The sequence below is a fragment of the Talpa occidentalis genome, unplaced genomic scaffold, assembly GCF_014898055.3.
Source record: "Talpa occidentalis isolate TD23 unplaced genomic scaffold, MPIMG_talOcc4v2.1 talOcc4.8, whole genome shotgun sequence".
Classification (NCBI taxonomy): Eukaryota; Metazoa; Chordata; class Mammalia; order Eulipotyphla; family Talpidae; genus Talpa; species Talpa occidentalis.
In genome coordinates, this window is record NW_023605194.1 from 62,551,987 (window position 1) to 62,576,467 (window position 24,481).

Consider the following 24,481-nt stretch of genomic DNA (forward strand, 5'->3'; position numbering starts at 1 on the left):
GGCAGAGCACACATAACACAAAATTTACTATTTTAACCAATTTTAAGTGTTCAGTTAAGTGGCATTAAATACAACCATCACTATCATCCATCTCCAGAAACTTTTCAGCTCAAATGGAAATCTGTAAACATAAAGTAATAACTCCCCCCTTCATGTCCCTGCACTGTCTGCTTTCCGTATACAAAATTATACTGGAACATAGTCATGCTCATTCTACACGCGTTGTCTCTGGCTGTTTCTGGTGCTACAATGACAGAGGGGAGCAGTTGCAGCAGAGACTATGAGGCCCACAAAGTAAAAAATTTACTATCTGGATCCTGGGAAAAAAAAAAAAGTGAGTAGATCTTGGCCTCCACCAGCCCTGAGCACAGCCACTGAAACTGCGTACAAGCATTAATGAGGCAATGACTCTACCCCTCGAGGCAGATTTTATGTACTCGTGCAACAGGCTCACAAAAGACCTGCCTTACATTACACCCTTAAAATTTACCCTTTCGCTGATGCCTAGAGGGACAAGTGAGAGTGAAATATTCAAAGGACTACAAAAGCAGTTTTATGGGTTGAACGGTGCACTCTTCTCTCCCACCACCCCTGCAAAAAGAGAAAAGTTGAAGCCTGAGCCCTCTGCATCTGTAAAGACCCTGGAGACAGCAATCAAACTAAAATGAGGTCATTAAGGTCAGCCCTCGTGCAGTATGACTGGGGTGCTTATAGAACAGGGGAGTCTGAGTAGTCACACATACACACATGGAGAATGTCGTATAAGGAAGATGGCAGAAACTGGGGCGATGCCTCTACAAGCCAAGGGAAGCCAAGAAAACCACCAGAAGCTAGGGAAGAGTCACGGAACAGAGTCTTCCCATAAACACACATGGCAGGCATGTGAATATAAATGAGTGAGACAGCAAAGTGAAAATGAGAACTAGGGAGAGCTGAGAACTGTGGTGAACTGAAAGCTTATGTTTGGCGTAACGTATGCAACTGCCCTATGGTACTCAATCTCCCTACCCTGCACCCTAAATTACCAATCTTCAAGATGTCAGTTAAATATCCCAGTTTTTAAAGTGTATAACATTGTATGAGATATATTCAACATTCCTTCAGCCTAATCTAGCCTGGTCCACTAATAGAGAGCCTGTGATCTCTGTCAAATCCTAATCAATATCCTAGGACAGATACCAGCCAGTCTCCTTGAAAGCCCCTCTCCAGAATAATTATGCTAAGATTAGCAGGGGAGAACCAGAAAGCAAACACCACCTGCAGAACAGGTCATGTGACATGAAAAGCTATCAGATAAAAAACTCTTGGCTTTGAGTTTATATAATGGACATGTAATAAATACATATATTTCTTAGGTTTTCCACTAAAAACCAGCTAACAGGATGATGCATCATTGACTTAAATCAAAATGCTGTGAGGTTGACCTTGAACTTGACAACTGTTACCCAAACTCCTAATTGGCAAATTTCACTAAAAATGTGTCAAAGTAGGACAGTATATACAGAAAAAGAAAAATTCATCGTACACATTTACAGGCCTGCTCAAACAAAGTTTGATGTCTTTAAAACCCATACTTTTGAATTTTGAGAATTAGAGAGGATAATTAATGTTCATGGAAGTAAAATATACTTCCCAGGGCAGCTGTTTCAAAACATTTTATGTGTAGTCCTTCTTTCACTCCCAGGATATAATAAAACACCATGGTCTGGAACAGTGATCCCCAAATAATAGTCTGTTCAGTCAACATTAGAACCCCCTCCTCCGCAAAAAAAAAAAAAAAAAAAAAAAAAAAAAATTTAACTCAACACCATCTCCAAAGCAGGAGCTAAAGAAGGGGGGTTTATGTTTATATAAAGCTACTAAATCACAATCTCCAAGGATTAAAGCAATATTATCCCTATGGAGTGGCAATTTCACTTGGACACTGGGCAGGTATACCAAAAAAGGTCACAAAAAAAGCAACACCAAATTAGCAACAATCTGTCAACCACAGGAGTAGTTCCTTACAAAGAAAAATTGAGTGTGCAGCAGTTAAAAGGGATATGATAGAGTTTATCTATTAATATGATAATTTGTCAAGAATGAAAAATGCAATGGGCAAAAATATATATAGTTGGGTACCCTCTACATTTAAGCAAAACATTTCTCTCCAAATCTACAAGTGCATTCATACACGAGGTCTCTAGGAAAAGGCAAACTGAGCACTGTGCTAAATTCTGAGGAAAGCACAAAGAGAAACCTTGGAAGTTGAAGGGTGCTTTATTCATAACTTGCTTGTTTTTTAAGACAATCCATGCTTTTATTACCCAACCCAAGTTTGGTAAGTTTGGTTAGAGTGGTTGGATCTTATCCGTGTGTCTGGTCACTGTGCAGAGAATCCCATCTTATGTGAGAACCAGATCCTGAGATCAGAGAATAATCTTATTTCCATGAAAGTCTCTTAAATGGCATGTGATCTACATTATATCTGACTTTAATACATGTTCCTGTATGGAATTATATATACAAATGTACCATACACAGAATGTAGCACATGCATAATGGACCATTGGGCCTCAGTTGGCTCTGAACTTATAAAAGCTGTTTTTTAAACAGAGTTTGGATGTCACGTAGCTCTAGAGCCGAACTGCAGGCACTGATTGGCTTGTGTTTAGGGGCCACATATCATAAATATAACAGCAACAGTGTCTTTCCATCACACCATGATCCCGGCTATGGCCAGGCACAGGCAATTGGGAACAGAGCATTTCCTGTCTCCTACTTTCTGCCTACAAGCTACCCCCCATCCCCGCCCCAGCTCACCACTGAATAAAGGGTAACACCCAGGAAGGTTAAAACTATCTTCTCCTAGACTCTCCCAATGTTCTCATTGTACGGTAGGTGGTACATTAACCAAAGAACATGGGGTTCCAGTGCAAAGTTACTGATACACCTTCCAGGACATCCTAGGATCTATATAGAAGTAGAGGTACAGGGGGAAGAAAACTCAGGGAGAGAAGAAATCCCACTGCCCCACTGATAGAAAAACACAGAAGTGAGGCACAGATTCTCCCTCTAATGGCCAAGCCTTCAGATCTGAAAAGAAAAGGAAATTGGTGGGGTGGGGAGGGGATGGGGTGGTCAATGTACCTTAAGGATAAATTCTGGAATTTGTCCAAATACAGTTAGAAGGCCAGTAGTGTGGTTGGCTGAAGCCACAGGGGCCAGGGCAAAAAACACTTTAATCTTTTTGGCCAGCTCAGGTATCCGTGAAAATGCTATGAAACCTGTGGGAATAAAAAGAAGATAACTGGAATATTCCATCTTCAGGAATACTTTCTCTGAAAAAGCAAGGGTGGACCTGCATGCCGCCCTCTAGTGGCACCTATGAGCAGTGCCAGCAAGGCCACCACCAGGAGGCCAAATACTCCAACCGGAGCCCTTTGAAGGACTGTGTGCACACAGTTTTATTAAACCAGCAAGTCAAGTATTTGTTAAGTGCTTGTTTCTGATTTCAACATAGATATACAGTGATAAAAATTCAGCTTGCTAGAACCATCAGATCCTCACTGCCTTTAATAATGCACGCTGAACAAAGGAAAAGCTATATTTCTAATGGCTCCATACCCAGCTCTTCCCAGCTTCAGTGTTCATCCCTCCATCCCTAAGAACAATTTACAGAAGCATTTAAATCCATCACTGATGCCTCAAAGGAAACTTACATGTTTAGACTGCCCTAGCTTTAAAATATCTAATCACTTCCTCCCAAATCACTTCTCATCTTAAACTTGGTGCCAGAGTGTCACTTTAGAAAGCTGGGAGGCCAAGGCCCACGTGGACAAGGCATGGAAGAGGGGGTGATATAAAACAACAATAAAAGAGAAAATGCTTAACTCCATTAATAAGGAAGACAAATGCAGTCATGTTACTTTTTGATCTGCAACCTTCAAGCTACAAGGGAGTTTGGTGGTCCTGATAGTAAAGCAACTGAACCACATATATCAAGACACTTAAAAGCATTCATACTTGTAGCAATTCTTCTAGGAATACATTCTAAGGTCATGTGTGATGAATACAAAGGTGTTAGTCACAGTAAACACCAAAGGGGAGCATTAAATACAAATCCCCTTCCATAATCTAGGAACTCCTGCTTCCTACAATCATAGGCAAATTTTATTTTTTTTAAACTAGTAAACTTTCAATTTTTGTTTACAATGAATACACATGACTTTTATAACCAGCATAAATTTAAGAATGCACAGGACTTTTAAAGTCAGTAAACTTTCTTGTTCTCTTTTTTAATCTCTGCAATTATAAAACTTCTTGGCTTCTACCCTTTCTTATCCCCTATTGCTTAAGGAGGAAAATATATGCTAGGCTGTGGCTTACACTAATCTCTTCAAAGTCGAGGTAACACATGCCATACGTTAGGTCAGAATTTTGAGAGAAGATGAAATATCACTGAAATTGCTTTTCCTATTCATGAATGCGGAGCATTAAAGATCAAAAACTATTCGAACATTTTCACTCTTAAGAACTTGTAACAGGGGCCTCCCCAGTGGCTCAGCGGGTTGAGTGCAGTGCTGTGAAGCTGTCCACAGCCTCTGCAGCGCAGGTTCGATTTCCGGCCAGACGGGAAGATTCCCACATGGCGCGGCAGACCTCTCCTGTCTTGCCTGCTCCTCCCCTCAGCAGTGTATTTCGGTCGGTCTGCCTATTTGGCTCTCTGCTCTGTCTCTGGTGAATCTTCTCACCCTCCCGCACCTCTGGACTATATAAGCTCTTGTATAAAAGTAAATAAATCTTTAAAAAAAAAAATAACTTGCAAAAAAACATTCTCTCAACTTCCAGTACTTACTGCATACATACCTATTGAGGTGCCTTGAGAGTGGCCCACATAAAATAACTGTTTTTGACCAGTTTTATTGAGAACAAAGTTAACTGAAGCTGATAGGTCATATTCTGCCATCTCATCGAAACTATAGTCCAAAAAAAGAAATGCATGAGACACTGTGCACAAACACAAGAGCCCACAAATATATAATATGCACAGTTCGAGGATCTATCACAAACCAACCACAACTGGGTGAGGTAGCACAGAGCACAGGATCTCAAAAGCCTCTTCGGCCTCCCTTCTCACCACGCCTCCCCAAGGGAACCATTGTTCTCATTTTTACACCTTAAATTAGGTTTTACCCATTTTGAACTTTTCTATTTCTGGGACTAAACACTATTCTCCTGTACCTGGCTTCATCCAGGCTGTCACATACAGTCTTAGGCTGTTTATAATGTTGATTTATCCACCTTACGATGCCCATTTACTGCTAATGGACATTTGGCGGTTTCCAACTTTTCGCTACTACAAACAGTGTGACAATAAAAATATTCTTGTATGTGCCTTTTGGTAAAGGTCTCACTCATGTGTTTCGGGTCGTTAGTTTAGCTCCAGCTTGACAAATGAGAAGCAACCCTGTAAGAGCCACAGCACATGTCGGCACCCTGTGCCAAGACCCAGCCCTGAAGCCATGCGTGTGCGCATGTGTCGTCAGCAAGCAGTGGAGCAACTGTTTCCACCACTGACCAGGGGCCAGGTTCTCTCCCTGTAACCTCTCTTCTCACCCATCAATCACTCTATGACATATGTACTGATTTTCCTCACTTTAAAAAAAGGAAACAGACATGGAGGGCTATGTAGCATGTCCAATGTCACAGGGTGATTAACTGGTAGAGCCAGATCTAAGAGAAGGAAGAAAATTTCTGGAATTTCTGTAACAGAAAGGTGTCTATGTTTATGGAACAAGATTGTGACCCAATTTAGCCAGCAGCATTCACACTACCAGGAATGCCAAAATAACTAAGTATTCCTACTCAAGCCTATCTTAAATGTAATCATTTACTTATCCTTTACCTTAACTGCTTTGTATTAAATTCCTAACAAGGTTCCAAATCTTTCATGAGTCATCAGTTTCCCCTCACAGATCTTCCGTTACTCATCTTTCTGCCTCCCCATTTGTCTACATTAAGCCACTAAGGAAAGAGGACCCTGTCATATTCCATCCTGATATACCTGAAGGCCCAGAACTCCTCCTGAGAAACTGAAAGAGTCTTGTGTTTCCGAGACCAGGTGTTTCCCCTGCTGTTCCCCATCCACACATCAAAGCCAGCATCTGCCAGAATGAAGCCCAGGCTGTTGTTGGGCAGGTTGGTGATCCAGTTGCTAGAATCTGCCAGCAAGCCATGCTGCAGGAAAACCACTGGTTTGGGACCTGAAAAAAACATTCATCGTTAGGAGTTAGCAGCACCTAGCTTCAAAATATAACCTACTACACAGGTAATAAAAGACACTAAAGCATATCAGAACATTAAGGATGCAATGTATTCCTAAATAGCAGGAGCTTTTTAAAACAAAGCTGGTAAGGTAACAGGAAGACTGAACTGGCAATAAGACACACTGACTGAAACATCAAAAAAATTCTTACTATATTCTTAAAAACTTATGAAATGTTTCTAAACTTTGCTTCAGTAATTGTATTTATACTTCTCACAATGTATCCTAACAAGACAAACCAAAAGAAATACAATCACACAAATTCATAAACACATACGTATTTCTGTACACACAGAGATTTATTTCCTACTCACCTGTGGCACTGAGGTAGTAGAGAAAACACAGAGTTGGGAGCTGAAAAACTATGACCTTAGGCTGCTAACCACATTGTTACCTTGCATGCAGACCACTCCTTCGGTCATTAAACATTTACTGCGTGCCAACTATGGGCAAAGCTTTCTTCATAAGAGAAGAAAAGCAGGAGGGAAAAAACTCCTGGAGCAGACACTACACAGACCATGAGTTTCAGAAGCAGAGAAACCTGGGTTCAAATCTGTCTTCTCCAAGTGCTGATGTGCTACCTTGGGCCAGGTATTTCAACATCTCCCAGAATTTATTGCATCCTCTGAAGCTTGGTATGAAATATGTACCTTACAGGGAGTAATAACAATGGGTTATTATATGAAAAGTTCTTGGCAAAGTGTCCAATGCACAGGAAGAGTTCAAAAAGCATTAGCCCGTGTTAAGTGGCTTGAGCAGTCTGTCTCATGCCCATAAATAAGTGTTAAAAAAGGAGTAAGTGAGAAAATTAGCTGTCTGGCAGGGGCTAATGAACAATTAGCACTTCTTTTGCCTGCTGCCCAATTTGTATAATAGCGAAATCCTGGACATAAGCATGGTATTGCGGGGTCAAATAATACTTGCATCACTTGATGGAATAGTTGAGCAGTCAATATGGCAAGGACGGGGGCAGCACACAAAGAGGTATAACCTGGCTTTGAAGGAAGGGAAAAAAGTGAAGTACAAAGTCATAGACTACTCTTGTTACAGCCATGCAAAAGAAAAGCATGCAAGTGGGAATATAAAACATCAAAGAAAGCTTTGCCAGGACTAGTCAGATGGGAAGTGAACTGAACAAGTTTTATTTCTGTTAATGTCCTTCAATGGATTTGGTAAATAATAAATTGTTTTGTACAAGACTGTTCCTCCCTTGATGACCCCAGGGAGCACTGGAAACATGATTGGAATCCCTGGAGCTAGGCAATATGAGGCGCTGCTGCTGCCAGGTTGTTAAAATAGACCCACAAGCAAAGGTTCAAAGTCACTCCCATGCTTTTCTTTTTTTTTTTTAAATATTTATTTATTTATGCATACAAGTACTGAGGTACAGGCCAAAAGTGCAGGGGTCAAAGGATTCACCAGAGACAGAGTAGGAAACAGAACAGGCAGACAGACTGAAGTACACTGCTTAGAGGTACAGTAGGCAAGACAGTAGAGGTCTGCTGTGCCATGTGGGTCACCTCCCTGACTGGGGATCGAACTCACGCTACAGTGGCTGCCATAGCTTCATAGTGTTGTGCTTAACTCCTTGTGCCACCAGGGAGGTCCCTACTCCCACGCTTTATAATCACAAAACAGAGCAGGCTTTGCCCTGCTAGAGCCTCTCATATACTCGCAGGAGGGGGATAGAAACAAACCAAAATAGGGGCAGCTTTATATGTATTTCTTTAGCTGCAAATGTTCATTTTAGTGTTTCCTTAATAAGACTAAATTTACTGTGAAAGTTCTACGTACAAGGCACAGGGGAAGACAGAGCATTTTATAAGGAGCAGGGCTCCATGTCTCCAATGCAGACACTAATCCAGGTAGGGAAATAAGAAAAATCACAAAAAGTTCAAAACTATAAACTCAAGTGGCAATGATAATTACTGACATTAATTCATCACTGAATTGTAGTTGATGAGATGTGTTTTAAATGATGGTTCCCCCAGAGCGGGGCTACTGCACTAGATGACAGGAGGCAGCGTGCCCTGACATGACCTGGGAAGGTGCCAGGAGCTGCTAATATTTTCCTTCAGCACATTAAGATGTTTTCCCACCCCCCATCTTGGTACTTTGGGGATGTAGTTGGGTACCCACCAAATGAAAGTGACTATACAGAGATAAAGAGAACACAGCTACACACACACATGTGTAGACTCCAGAATGGCAACAAAACCACCTAGTGTATGAAGGAGGTGGGGGCGCTGTGGACACCCATAATAGAGAAAGGGAGTGAACTGAAGCCACTTTTTTCCTAAGTCTTCTTTTTTGGGGGGAGTGGGGCGCAGAGAGGGGACTCCTCCATCTCTTACCTCAAGCTCAATACAATTGCTCAACAACCAACAGGTACAAAAGATGGTGCCAGCTAGGAAGGAAATGTTAGATTTGTTCTTTTAAAACTAGCTGTTTTCAAATCTGGAGGATCTGAGCCAAAAATTGAGACAGGTACTGCACACCCCAAAATGCCAGCAGGTGAGGAAAGGTAAGACAGGAGGGCAAATGACTGATAAGTGGTTTACCCTTCCTGCAGCCTTGGGACACTCTGCTATGCCCTATTCATTCATTTGAAGACTTATTTTTTACTGAGAATCTGCTGTATTTGTATAGAAATCTAAAAATCAAGAAGTGATTACAAATACACATTACATCTTCTGTAAACCTTTACTGGTGCTTACTATGGATTATCCATGGTGATAGATGTGGGGGACACACGGGGCAGACTACCTCCTTCCTGCAAGAGGCTCCATTCCAGTTGAAGATACACATGATCACCTTCTAGCTAAGAGTGAAAAGCCCAGAACACGGGGCAGGATAGTCCAGAGGAAAGAGAGTTACTCAGCGTGGGGGTGAGATATCTGAGCAGGAGCTTAAGTAAGAGACAGATTGCCTCACAAAGGGTTTCGGTGAAGCAACAGAAGCTGATACAGAGAAAACTGACACCATACCCCAGGCCTCGGGTATGGAACCCCAGAGGGCATGCTCCCTAGCTCACGAGCAGATTGGGGAATCACTGAACCAAGTTCAGTGACTTACTGACTGGGGACAGTGGGAGAAATAAAAGACTCCATGGGATGCACATCCTTCCAGGCTGGGCCACATTCTCCCTCCAATAACTAAAGGATCCTGTGAGGAAGGAGCTGGACATAACCCACTGGCCTCCCAGCACCAATGGTTCTATGAGATACAATGGGTCACCCACAGAGAATGTATTAGCAAACTTTGGCTGGGGCTGTGGAGTGGCTGCTAACCTGTGTGTCCCTTCCCTCTGTTATTCAGTGAAAGCAGGTGCGTCAAGGCACTGGAAACAGGCCTACCCATCCATCCACCAACTTCCTTCACCTGTTCCCGCTGGGGGAAGAAAGGAAGATACTATATTGTTCTTTCCAATGCTACTACCAAGAGAAGATTTAAAGGTTGGCTGGCCAAACAAGCTTCTCACTGGGTGGGTAAACTTTCTGCCATTCATCTCTTGGATTTCTTTTCACCAGGCAGAGAGAAGCTGATTGAATTGATAGCAAGCTATTATCATGCACTTCCACACTCTAAGGTAATATCCTATGAAGCTGGTATATTTCCATTTCGCAGAACAAGGAATTGTGACTAAGAGAAGTCAAGTAATTTGCCCAAGACTGAAGGAGAGCTAGTAAGTGGGGGAGGCGGGATTTGAACTCAAGTATGTCTGATGCCAGCGTCTGCTTTTCCAATGGGGAAGAAAGTTAACGAGAGAAGTCATTCTCGAGCACACAAAAGGCTCTTGGAGAACAAATGCAGAAGTGGGGAGTCGTTTTGGAGGAAGCTGACCCAGACAGAGGAACAAAGAATGGGAGGAGTGTCACAGGTTCCACCCTACCAGCTCGGCTGTTCTCATCTAGTCCTTGACCTCCAGCGCCCAAGGCCTGCTCTGCCCGAGTAGCAAACCAGAGCAACAAATGCAACAGGACAAGGGCTGCCTTCCCCAGCCGTTTCCTACCTCTGGTGAGTTTCTCCCAAACGGGCTCAGGGAAAAGCCTAAAAGCAAGTTTGCCCCTAGAGCGCAAAGGGCTTCATTAAGGGGAACTAAGAAGCTAGCACCAAATCAGCAAAATGAAGCGGCCTGTGACAGCCCACCACAGTGCCACTGTGCAATTAGGCCCAGACGTGGGTGGAGGCGAGGAGATTATTCAGGCTCCAAAAATGAAACTGCTGAATCCAGTGGCACAAGAGGAGCAAGCGTGGGTGCAGGGGACGTGTCCCCTGACTCCCCAGGCACCAGCCTTCTCTACCGGGTCAACATCTGCACAGCCCCCACGATGCTCTAAAATGCTTGTGAGAGATCAGCTGACGTCCAAGGTAGAACAAAAGAACAAGGAGGAAGTCACAGAGATTGGGGTGTTGGCACAGACACATCTTGGTTCTTATTAGATATGAAACTTGGTTGGATTTAAGGCCCAGTGTGGCTGAGAATCGGTGCACAATCAGAGAGTCACTAGTCCTAAACAGGCCTCAGGGGCAGGCAGCGTGTCTCCTGGACCCAGCTTTAACCACGCAGTTCTGGGGCCCCTAAAGAAGAGAGGCCGGGGAATGACCTGTTTCTAGAGTAGATCAGGTCCCTGCAGGCCCCACCTCAGCCTTGCTTCTATCTATCTCAGGGAGTTAAAGTTCTGACATCCCACATATGGGCTTCAGGGGTCCACAAACCCCTTTAAGCAACTGTTTGCTACATTTTGTGTGTATGAGTATTTGTTCAAGAGTCTAGCCAGTGGCTTCTAAGCCTGGCTGCTCATCAGACTTGCCTGGGACTCTCTGGTAGGACCCAGAATTCTGCATTTCAGAGCTAATTCTTCAGCTGGGATCCTTGCCCAGGATTGGCCTCTCTCTGCCTGTCAGCACAGGCCCATTGGCTCTCCCATGCCACAGGAGCAGGCTGGTCCTTTTTGATTTACGAGGCAACTGAATAACTTAAAATCTTCCAGAACAGCTTAGAAGATATGCTGTACGTCCCATAAGTGCCCTGTCCCCTTCTGCAAAGGTCCCAGAAAAAATGTGCATTCCCACCACTGCTTATTAAGCGATGCAGTCAGAGCCACACCTCAGTTTAGACCACTGGGACTGTACAAGTCAGGGAAGTTTGAGAGCCAGGAAAGGAGACTCATCTCTGCACAAGATCCGCATCCAAGGGCTATTTCAACCAGCTCAAGTCTTTACCTACCAAAAGCTGAGGCTCAGGAGTTTCCTGAACTTGCCCCAACTGCTTAAGATACACCCTAGCAACATCCTGGCATCTAGATGATTTGCAGTTATTACCAGTATTTGCTATAACACTACCAATCATGTGCAGGCATTGTGTTTTACGTGACTATGCTGTTACAGGAGACATGTTTAGAACCATCCACCAGCTAAAAATGAGGTAGCTGGGACTTCCCTGGTGGGGCAGGGGTTAAAGGCTCAGCGCTATCAAGCTATCACCAGCCACTATGGCCTGAGTTCCATCCCTGGCCAGGGAGCTAACCCACATGACACAGCAGACATCTGTCTTGCCCACTACTCCCCTCAGCAGTATATTTCAGTAGATCTGCCTGTTCTGCTTCCCACTCTGTCTCTGGTGAATCCTTTCACCCCCTGCACCTCTGGCCTATATCCCAGTTTCTTGCATGCAAAAATAAATAAAAATAAATCTTCAAAAAATAATAAAATAAAAATGAGGTAACTGGAGCTTGGGGAGAGAGCTTAAGTAACCTGCCCTAAAACATTCACCTCTCAGTGAAGCAGATCAAAACTCAAAAGTGCTTGTTCTTAACCAATTCTCTAAAGAAAAAGGCATTGAAAAATAAAGTGGTGGGGGTCAGATGTGCTTATTAAGTATTCCATTTGTAAACAGTTATTTCATTGCAAGGCAAGCATTTCTCCCACAAGCCAGCTAACTATCAAAATCACCTGGGTCATTAAGAAAACATGCACTTCTGTGTCTGGTCCTAATTTTGGGAATTGGGAAGCCCAAGGACTGGGCCTTATTTTTGACAAGCTCCCTCCACTTTTCTGATGCAGCCCACCAACAGCTGCGTCCACACTGGCTTCGCCTGCAATATTCAATATGAGAGCACATGTCCAGAGGGCAGCCTTGCCATAGCGGCCGGGTGCCTGCCGCACCTCCCCCTCTCTGGACCTTCTGATCCTTCTGTCCAGTGAGCAGTCTGGACAGGAGCTAGATCATTTCCCAATATTCAGCCAACCACAAAGCTCTGTGAACTCAAGATGCCTCAATATGAAGCAGTTTGGAGGTGAGCTGTGGTGGCAGAGAAACACAAAGAAGCAGAAAGGCAGCTTACAGGGGAGGTGAGGGCACTGTGTTGTCACATGCCCTGGGTCTGATCCCAGATACTAATTGCATGTCCTGGCTCAAACTCTTCCCTCTAAGCCTCAGAGCTCCTCTCTGTAAAGTGGAAGAATGTGGCAAAGAGCTTACCCCAACTTGCGTGCACAAGAGGCTCTATTAAGGCTGCATCTTGGAGTGTGCTTATGGTGTCTGTGGGGTGAGTGTCTGGGAGGGTGAATCTGCAATGATTTTCTTTCTTCTTTCTATTCACTATGGCATCTATTCATGGGGTTTGTGTGGGGTGAGCACCAGGGGCCACACTCAGACCTGGGTTTCACAGGCACTCATTGAAAGAGACAGACCAGACAGAGCTCTCCCTCCATGCTGTGCGATGACCAGAGGGGCTGTAGAGCTGGGGGAGGAGAGTGCACTCTGAGAGGTGGGCAGTTCTCTTCCCTTTTCTTCTGAGCACTCACCATGCCCTGATCAAATGCTGTGCTCTATGCAGACCATCAAATCAATTCTAGGGCAAATCCTGGACATAAAAGAACCCTAATTATAGGTGAGAAACAAACTGAAGGGGTTAATTAATTTGCCCAGGAAAAGCAGCTGGTGGGTGGTAATACCAGGATTTGCAGGTTTTATGAACCGGCTCTCCACCTACTTGATTCTTAGAATGCAGCCATGGCCCTGGAAAGTATTTGATGTTGATCATCTGTAAACAGCTTCTGTGTAAGTTCCTGGAGATGAATGCTGTTGACACTACCCTTTTCCTTCCAGTGGCCATAAGGTGCTATGGCCACAGTCACATACCAGTGTTATTTATTTGTAGTGTTTTGGACTGTTTTTTGAGGCCAACTCTTCAATCTAGAATTAGATATGAAGGTTCACTCAATGGCCTTCATGTTTGGACAAATGAAAGCCTACTCTTAATAAACTTGAGCAGGTGGTGCTAGAACCACCTTCAGAGGTCTATTTGATGCCAAATAGGGATTTCCATGACCACTTGACCATGTCTCTGGATTGACCTGGAGGAACAGGGGCTGGACACGCTCCTTTATACTATAGGTGAATCCAATGTGGACACAGCTGTTGGTGGGCTGCATCAGAAGAGTGGAAGGAGCACGTCAAAAATAAAGCTCCGTCGGGGCCTCCCCGGTGGCGCAGCGGTTGAGCACTGGATTGCTAAACTGCCCGCAGCCTCTGCAGCACCAGTTCAATCCCCGGCCACCGAGCAAGGGCCCCACGTGGCGCGCAGACCTCTCCTGCCGCCTGCTGCTCCCCTTAGCAGTGTATCGTCAGTCTGCCTGTTCTGCTCCCAGCTCTGGCTCTGGTGAATTCGCTCACCCTCCCGCGCTTCTGACTGTACCCAATGCTTCTATAAATAAATAAATAAATCTTTAAAAAAAAATAAAATAAATAAAGCTCCGCCCTTGAGCTTCCCAATTCCCTAAATTAGGGCCAGAGACAGAAGCGCATATGTCTTCTTAATTCCCCAGATGATTCTGATAGTTAGCCGGTTTGGAGGAGAAATGCTTGCCTTGCAATGAAATGGCTGCTTACAAATGGAATCGTGATGTGACATGATTCTCTCACATTCTTACTTTCACATCTTTTGTCCATAATAATCAAATCTTGGCATAAATATCTTCTTCCATCGTGGAGGTGACTAAGAAGTCATGAAATTAAAATTAATGAAGAAAAGATCCAAAATAGAGCAAGAGGCCATTTGGAGTACAGAACTTATGTGTGTACACTGTGTCTGACTGCTTGGTAACTGGAATTTATGCATGAATCACCCTCAATACATAAGCATTCTAACACCTGGAATTGGAGACTTTGGAAAGTCATCTCCACATCAACCCAAAGTCTGATAAAAAGGCCTCCCTGGTGGTGCTGGGATTAAAGACAACCGCTATCTGCAGCCACTGTAGCAAGCTATCAAGCTATCTGCAGCCACTGTAGCACAAGCACAAATTCGATCCCAGCCAGCCAGGGAGCTGACCCACATGGCACTGCAGACCTCTCCTGCCTTGCCTGCTGCTCCCCTCAGCAGCGTGTTTCAGTAGATCCACCTGTTCTGCTCCCCACTCTCTCTGGTTAATCCTCTCACACCCGCCCACCCCCGTACCTCTGGCTTATACCCCAGCTCTTGTATGCATAAATAAATAAATCTTTAAAAAAGTTTGATAAACACTACTGAATCTCGACTTCAGAGAGGACAATCTATCACTCCCTTTTGTATGTAGGTCTTTCCCCCATTTTAAAATTGTTTTTTAATTAAATTCTCCTTTACTGAGGTAACGTTGGATCACAATACTGTGATTTACGGGTTCAGGGTCACGTCTTCTCAGGTGTATGCTATCACATCATTCCCACAACCCAGGCACCCATCATGCCCCACCAGAGCCCACTGGGTCCCCTCCCCACTTTACTCCCTTCCCTCTACCCTTCCTTTCTTGGAACCTCAGCTCTGCAGTCAAGGTTGAATGGTCCGTTTGGGCTTTGTCTGTTCCTGTGCTTTGTTTCGTTACATTCCACATGAGTATCTATCCAGTATTTGTCTTTCTCCTTCTGACTTACTTTACTTAGCATAATTTCCTCCCATTCCATCCATGTCACAAATGGCAAGATTTCATCATTTTTAGATGTGAGTAGTATTGTGTATATATACCATGTCTTCTTAATCCACTCATCTGTTTGGGAGAACTTAGGCTGTTTGCATAACCTGGCTATTATGAACATAGGAGAGTAGATATCCCTTTGAATCAGTGTTGGTAGTATTCTATAGGAAGGCAGGTCTGCCTATAGAAACTCTTTTTCCTTCCATATCACACTTGCATGGCCTTGTCAGTGGTGTTGCCCAATTGTAATCCCCTAAAGACCTCAAATAAAAGTCTTGGTTTTACTTGCAGATGAAGTTCTGACTCATGACTATGTGATTCTTTAATACCTTCATCCTCTTGGGCTGCTGTAACAGCACACCATAGACTGGGTAGCTTCTAAACAACAGAAATGTATTTCTCACAGTTCTGGAGGCTGAGAAGTCCAAGATCAAGAATCAGTGACTGGCTAACTGTTTCCTGCTTCACAGATAGCCTCATTTCACTGTGTCTTTGCATGGACACTCTGAGGGCCCTTTAAAAGGACACTGACTCCATTCGTGAAGGCTCTGTCACCCCCACCATGTTCCCAAGACCCCCCCCCCAAAGAACATGACATTGGGCATTTGATTTCAACATATGAATGACAGGGGCAGGGGAGGTACCAACATTTAGTCTACAGCACATTGCTTGTTGGAGAGAACTGGACACAGAGGAAGCAGAATAAAAAACTGCCATTAAATTCACTATGATATTTAAAAATAAAATACAGAAATTATCACTGAATTGACTCTGAGTAAGATGTTTATAAGTTTAGGTTCATCTAACTCTAACAACAACCTATCAAGTGGCAAGTATTATTCTATGCATTTTGTAGATGAAGAAATACAAAATCTCGAGAAGTAAGCTGCCAAGGTCCCACGCCCAGTTCAAGTGGTAGCAGCAGAACTTAAACCCAAGGCCAGAGCTGTTAACACGTTCACACTTCACTGCTAAGTGAAAGACTCTAATTTTACCCACCACAGGAAGCCCTTGAGTTGTGTCTACCACTGCCTGTGAGCTCAGGAGTAGGAAACTCTTAACCTAAAGTGTCCTCAAGCAAGGAACTCCATAAGGTGTCAATGATTTGCTCAATCCCCAGGATAACCACATGTTGCAGGAGTTTTTGGCTAGACAGGAGCCTTGTGTCATTCGGCAACTTAATTTTATTTTCTTTCTTGGCCTCAGCTACTTAATGAGATTAATTAGGATTTTTAGTCTATGAGGGGGACTGTGAGGATTAAATGAGCTAATTCTTGTCAAGAATTTAAAATAATAATTTTTTAATAAATATAAGCTGCTTTATGAACCTTTATATTAGTAAATCTGTTATTTTCTTAATGTTTTCATATCTGGTGATGTGCTGAAGATGGCCTCTGAAGGGCTTCCTTGTATTTTATCCTAGGGCTTTGGTTTACTTATTCTTCAGTCTTCAATTCATAAAGAATTTTGCTATATAAGTGAAAATAAAAATAATCCCCCTCTCCCCCCGCCAAAAAAAAAAGGAAAACCAGTGCTGTTTCCTGAAACAATCAAAGGGAAACACAGGCCCGTGACCTTTCCCTCCAAAGACTTCACTCAGCCCAGTTATGAATTTTCAACTATGACGCAAAAGTTCAAAAGGCAACCCCATGGGAGTCTCTGCCAAGGCTACAGTTCAAAAGCCTGTTTCTGCAGATCAAAGGCTGCTACTCACATCACAGAACACCACTTCACCCTTGCAGCCATCACATATATAATGTCAGATATAAAGCATATAAAGTTTCCATTATCAGTGCTTTACTTGAGGATTTAATTCCCAGTTAGGCAAGAAGTGAGCCTACTTAGTTGCTGTTGCTGTTTTACGTATTTTTGGTAAAGCTTTTATATATTCCCTTATTTTAGCCAAATAAAATAAAATATTTTGACTGGAATCTACTTGGTCAATACTTACTAACTAAGGCTGCATCCTCTAGTCCAGTGGAAGAGGAATGAGTCTGGGGTCAGAATGGCAGGCCACTATCTCTTGACCCAAAGCAGTTCTTTTTCCCTCTTTGAACCCGGCTGTCTCACCCAGTAATATGAGTGTTGATCTAGAATATGAGATCCCAGAGCTAAGGAGGATACTGTGGAATCCACCAGGAAATATGTTAAAAATACCAGCTCTTTGTTTTTGTTGAGTCATGTCAGTTGTTTGTATATCTTTGTGATCAGTCCCTTATCAGTTGTATGGAATGCAAAATTTTTTCCCTATCAGTGGGGTGTCTCTTTGTTTTGGTTAATGTCTCTTTTGCTGTACAGAAGCTTTTCAGTTTAATATAATCCCAGGTTTTTATCTTTTCCTTGACTTTCTTTGCTTTGGGGAATGTGTCTTGAAAGATGTTACTGAGATGTATGTCTTGTAGTGTTTTACCTATATTTTCTTCTATATATTTTATGGTCAGGTCGAAGATGTGTTATATATACACAATGGAATACTATTCAGATATCAAAAAAAGATAAACTCATGCCATTCACAGCAATGTGGATGGAGCTAGAAGGAATTGTATTCAGTGAAATAAATCAAAAGGAAAAAAAAAAATATCAGATGGTTTCACTTACAGGAGGAATACAGGGGAACCAAACAAGACATCAGTGTAAAAAAATAATAACAATACAAAACACAACAAGGTAAAAACAAACGATTATAAATCAGAGACATCCTGCAGGGGAGGAGGAGGGAGAGGGATTAGAGGGAAGGAGGGAGGAGCACAGGGGACTGTGCACTGCTGTCTAGCAGGTGCACAGGTGCACTGGTGAAAGAGTTCTTTGAGGACTAGACCTGAGGGAGTGGGGGGAAGCAAATATTGTTTTAAAATGAACAATGATGTAAAAAATAAATTTTAAAAATGCCAGCTCTCCAAATCCCTGACCAGGCAGGACCCTAAGGTCCTTCTAGTGCTAACAACCCATGACTTTCTGAAATAAGGCTGATTAGATAAAAATAGAACAACTTCCCTATAAGTGACTGGTTTCTGAATTTCAATTCCCTTATGGAGTTAGTGTGAAGTATGGGCAGCTCAACACTTGATAGAGAAGTTTGCTCAGCATTGGGAAATAGCACACATAGGATCAAGAGAGAACAAAAGAGCCAAGAGCTTGAAATATATGTTCCAAGCTGCCTAGTTAGTAGAGGTTTAACCAGACAGGCAAATGATTTTCTAAATCAAGGGATTCTTTACTGGGCCCATAAACTCTCCACAAATATATGTGAAATTTGTGTGTAGAGAGGTGTTAGTTTTATTTTAATGGAGAGAAGGTCCATTGCCTTCATTTGGTTAAGAACTTCAATTCTGAAGGTTGCTCTGATGAAACTCTCACACAGGTGGCCATAAGGAATGGGTTGAACAGGGGAAATACACAAATTAATCAACCACAAGGCAGAAACAGAAAAACACTTTACAAGGGGTGCTGGCAAGAATTTAGGAGTTGTAAGTGTGTGTCTCCTTCCTGCTCAGAGGAAGCTGGCAGTTATGCTGGGCCTGGAAGTACGGAAAGAACTATTTTTAAAAAATATATAGAAGGGGGCCTCCCCGGTGGCACAGCGGTTGAGCGCTGGGCTGCGAAGCTGCCCACAGCCTCTGCAGCGCTGGTTCGATCCCCGGCTGCCAGCGAGGGTCCCACATGGTGCACAGACCTCTCCTGCCATGCCCACTGCTCCCCTCAGCAGTGTATTTCATCAGTCTATCTGTTCTGCTACCCGCCTCTGGCTCTGGTGAATTCGCTCACCCTCCCGCACTTCTGACTGTACCCAGTGCTTGTATAAATAAATAAATAAATCTTTAAAAAAAAAAAAAAATATATATATATATATATATATACAGAAGGGCCTCCCCAGTGGCGCAGCGGGTTCAGCGCAGCGCTGTAAAGCTGTCCTCAGCCTCCGCGGCACCAGTTCAATTCCTGCCCAGCCTGGGGAGATTCCCACATGGCATGACAGACCTCTCCTGTCTCGCCCGCTGCTCCTCTCAGCAGTGTATTTCGGTCCTTCTGCCTGTTCTTCTCCCTTCTCTGTCTCTGGTGAATTCTCTCACCCTCCCATGCCTCTGGCCTGTACCCCAGTGCTTGTATAAATAAATAAATCTTTAAATATATATATATATGTAAAAATGAAGATGGTGGGGAGGATGAGCAGCATTGCAGAGGTTGTGTTCACTAGCTCAATTCCAGAAAGCATTTAGCATAAATGGTATAAAGAAAGTAGTTCTTTGATACTTATTAAAATAAAAGACACAATTTCAATTATATCATTCATAATGTGGCTGTGCAGTTAATAAATAATAACTGTTTCTTAGGTAATGGGTAAGCACAGCTGGCAATCAACAGTTCTCCATAATCTCATGTAAGATAAGGCCATATTCTCTCATTCCAAGAACACAATCTGAAATCAGACTAGCTGGCCCACTATCCTTTGACCTAACACATATCTTTCTCCCTCTTTGAACCTGGCTGTCTCACCCAGTAAAATAAGAATGCTGGCCAAGGACAGAGGATCACAAAGTCAAGTAGGTCACCCGTCCTACAGAGGAACACAGCACAAACCCCAGAACCTATAACTGTAATCACTAACTTGGGGAATCAGGACGTTCTTTGCACATATCCGTGGTGAACTTCAGAGTTCACTAGATGGGGTAGGAGTGAACAGTAGGAAACAACAACTAGGAAACAACAACTAAGAAAGTTAAGACAGTAAAGAAAGTTAAGTAAGTCCTCACAGTAAGTCAGCAGGTGTTGGAAACATGTAAGGAAAGCAGCTCCTCTCTTCACATCATTTCCAGGTTTCCCACTGTTCCAGGGGAACATCTTCATTTACTAGGTGCCTGGAAATTGCTGGATGACATAAGAAGCTTCTCCTGAAAAACTACATAAAACGGACAAGAACAGGGAGGGTGCCAGAAAGGAAAGCAGTTGGCTGGGTAATGTGTCCTGTGGCTAAAGCCTGAGATCAGAAAATCCTCCAGTGGCCTCCAAGTGAGCTCTACACAAGCAGAAGGACTAAAAATTGCTCACCATATAGCTTTTTTTAAAAAAAAAAAAAGATTTTATTTATTTATACAAGCACTGGGGTATAGGCTAGAGGCGAGGGAGGGTGAGAGAATTCACCAGAGACAGGGCAGGGAGCAGAACAGGCAGACAGACCAAGAACACTGCTGAGGGAAGCAGTGGGCGAAACAGAAGAGGTCTGCCACGCCATGTGGGTATCTCCCTGGCTGGCCGGGAATCGAACCCGTGCTACAGAGGCTGCAGATAGCTTCACAGCGCTGTGCTCAACTAGCTGTGCCACTGGGGAGGTCGCTCACCATACAGCTTAAAATTCGAGTTCCTCAGGAAGTATACTACTGATAAATGAACAATGGAGATGAGGCCAACAAGATGGCCAACAGAAACACCAATTTAACTACTATCCTTTGTTACAGTCACTGAACCCAGAAGCAAAGGTGGCAGCACTCCAGTAGAGCACAAAAACTGAGGAGAAGAGCCACACTAAAAAGAGGTAAGAGCAACAGTTTCACTTTATGCCTATAAATGAATGTTCTAATGATCTTAAGATGACTTGCAAATAGTACAGATATGGCAGTACTGTGTGTATTCAAAGCATTAATTTCTTAAATGACAAGCAGACAGAATATGCATATCCTGTTGTGAAATTCTTTTTTCAATATATGGGAAGCCTCCAAAAATGGAAATGAAATGCTATATATCTAATGTCATAAGCCAATGTTATTTCAAAAAAAAAAAAAAAAAAAAAAAAACTTTTTAAATGAAGTGGCTCATGTTTCTTGGGTTCTGAGTTTATTTCAGGCATTCAGCTGATGGTGTCCTGGCAAAGCAAAGCAAGGGAGAACTACAGCCAGAAAACACGGGAGCCCAGGGACAACTTGGCAGCTACTGAAGAATGGGAGTCTAGAATGATTCTGCAGTTTCCAGTCCTGGTCATTTGGAGGACAATGGTGTTATTAATAGAGGAGGAAGTCAGGAGAGAAATGGTCTTAGAGAGAAGAAGATATGTTCTTTCAGGTGTGAATTTATATATTCTTTATATCTACTTAATAGTCTTTCTATCTACTTAGCTTCTATGGACCAAAGAAACCCCACTGATAACTGCTCCTGAACTGCGTGAAGGGCACTGAAGAAGCTCAGCTCCAGGCTGGGCTCTGGAGCATGGAAATTCACAGGTCAGAGAATGCAGCTCTCAGGAAAACCACAAATCCCTTTAGATAACTGAGTCTTTTCTCACAGATCGCCTTTGAAATGGCTCTCTGAGCTTAGCTCACAGCAGTCACTGATGCCCAACAGGAAGGCATCTGCAGAAAAGAGGAGGAAGGTGGGGACCTCAGGTCGTACTAGAACCAGATTTACCTTGGAGCACCCTCAGTCTGGTTCCCACTTCTTTTATTTATATATATATACACACACACATACACACATACATACATATATACACATATATACATATATATTCTTTTACATAATATATATATTACATCATTGTTCATTATTGTACAATGTATGCTTGTATGCTTTCTCCTTTTGGGTGTAGTCCCCATAAAATTCCCACCACCAATTCACCCGTGAACCATCACCATAGTCCCTTGAGCTCTTCTCTCCCCTGTTTTGATCTCACATCTGAAGACCAAGTGTAGCTTCTGTCCCACCCCACACACCCCTGGCGAGAGGGAGGGAAGGCGGGGTGGGGAGAGGGAATGAGCATGTGAGGGAAGGTGGAGTGGAGGGAGAGAGAATATAGCACCTAACACCGGAATGTAATAGGGACTAAAAAGGAGAAACTTGTGTTCAGCCCAGTTAGTCAACTATGTACACAGGTGAAGAATCTGAAGTCCACAAGGTATAAAGCACACAAGTCCTTAGGGGCAGATCGAGAACTAAGGTCTCCCGACACTTCTTCCTACCACCTGAGAGCAAATCAGGAGCCATGCTCCCTTTGCTCTGATTCCCCAGCACAGCCCCCCACCCCATCTCCCACTTCACCTCACTGCTAGTCACCATTTGCTTTCCTTGCTCAATGGAAAGAGAAGCCTGGAGGTGGTGAGAGGAGGATTATTCTCCCTTCAAGTATGTTTTTACTGGGGACCCCTGCATCTTTGAACAAGAATTCACATCACTAATTGTATTAATCAACTAAACACTTTACAAAGAAATAACACCAACAAAGTTTCTGTCATAGGGGATCTGAAATCAGTGTACAGTGTTAAAAAAAAAATAAAAGGAAGGAAACCAAGACCATATGATCACTCTGGAATTAAGTATGTTTTGCATATTTTGAGAAGAAAAAATAGAAGCCCTTCACTGTAACTCACTACTCGTTTTGTAACATGATCACAAGAAGGAAGCTTGATAGCATTTATCTATAAATCATAACAATCTTAAGTTGTAAATTAAATTTCAAAAATTACATTGGCTATCTAGGCCACTTAAGCATGTTAAAGACCTTTATTGTAGTTAGAATTTATGGGAGAAAAAAATGACAAATCAGATTATATTAAAGAAAAAGTAGGTATTGATACAAAGTTCACATTAACACAGAAGGCTTTTAAGTGTGCCTTAAATAATAATATGGGAAGGTACTGCGTCAAGGAAGGCCCTTCTGCTCATATAAAATTCTACCTGAAGAAGAAATAGTTACACAATCTCAATTTCCCAAGTAAAGTTTCTAGAAACAGAAAATATTATAGAATAAGCAAAATCTGGAAAGAAGATTGAATAAGGATCAGATTCTTATTCAGATATCTGTTTAACACTTTTAAGTAGCCTATCCAGAAATTCCCTAATGTGCAGTGGAAACCACAGCTTTGTTTGAATTATGACAGAGAAAGAGAAAGATAAAAAAAATAATTTGTAAACATAAATATATATAGTATTTTAAGCCAAAGCTATAAGTACTTTTATATATTCCTAACGAGAGTAACTGCCAGAACAAGACCGTGTGGAAAGCAACTTAACAATTTAACAATATTGTCAAATGACTAGTCCTCTGATCCAAAATTCTATTTCAGAAAATGTTTTATATAAACAAACTTGAACACACACAAGGTTATTTATAGCAGCAATATTTCCTGGCAGAAGACTGGAAATGCTCCAAATTCTCATTAACAGGACACTTATTTAAGAAATCATGATACAGCTATACAGGACACACTGTCTACAGAAATGAATGTTGAAGTGCTCAAAGTGTTATAAATAGGGAAGCAAGGGGAAATTAATTATCTACGGTTGTATTTATTTCCACAGATTTTTTAGAGATAAAGAAATTAAAGAGATTATGGAAGTGGATAATAGGATGGGAGAGAAGGAACTTCACAACATATCTTTCTATTCTCTTTTATATTAGAATATGTGAGTACACTACCCATTCAAAAAATTAAATAATTTTCAAATACACTAAGATTCAAAATATTTCATTAAATAATATACTTCCTTTAGCAAAGAAAGCAGATTTTTAGCATAAATTTAAACAAATTTGACCTTTGAACCTTTAAGCAAAAAATGAAATTAGATAATTCTAACCCTTACTCTTTTTTTTTAAGTTTTATTTATTTATGCATACAAGAACTGAGATACTGGCCAGAGGTGTGGCAGGGAGAGGATTCACCAGAGAGTGTGGGGAGCAGAACAGGTGGATCTACTGAAATACACTGCTGACCAGAGCAGCGAGATAGGAGAGGTCTGCTGTACCATGTGGGTTAGCTCCCTGGCCGCCCGGGGGAATCGAACTCCTGCTGCAGTGGTTGCCAATTGCTTGATAGCACTATTGGCAGATAGCGCTTTTGTCTAAAAATAATCCTTTCTTGGTGTTTTCAAGTTAAACGTGAACATGGTTACCCATTAAAAAAAAAAAAGTGCCTCCCTAGTGGCACAAGGGATTAAGCACAACACTATGAAGCTGTCTGCAGCCTCTGCAGCATGAGTTCGATCCCGAGCCGGCCAGGATGCCACCCACATGGTGCAGCAGACCTCTCCTGTCTCGCCCGCTGCTCCCCTCAGCAGTGTATTTCAGTCTGCCTGCCCGTTCTGTTCCCCACTCTGTTTCTGGTGAATCCTCTCACCCTCCTCACTAACTGGCCTGTACCCCAGTTCTTGTATGCATAAATAAATAAATCTTAAAAAAAAAAAAAAAAAAGACAGATTCCAGCAAAACAGCTACTTTTCAGGAGCTTTCCT

General features: G+C 42.6%; 1 protein-coding gene across 1 annotated transcript in view; it reads right to left on the minus strand.

Annotated features, from left to right (window-relative positions):
- The window catches only part of LIPA (lipase A, lysosomal acid type), a 41,785-nt gene that overhangs the window by 12,819 nt on the left and 4,485 nt on the right, over nucleotides 1-24,481 (minus strand). Inside the window, exons 4-6 of the mRNA XM_037497694.2 lie at nucleotides 6,047-6,245; nucleotides 4,849-4,958; nucleotides 3,130-3,266 (exon numbers count right to left, since the gene is read on the minus strand). Coding sequence (XP_037353591.1) covers nucleotides 3,130-3,266; nucleotides 4,849-4,958; nucleotides 6,047-6,245 — 446 coding nt within the window. The remainder of the gene's footprint in view (nucleotides 1-3,129; nucleotides 3,267-4,848; nucleotides 4,959-6,046; nucleotides 6,246-24,481) is intronic.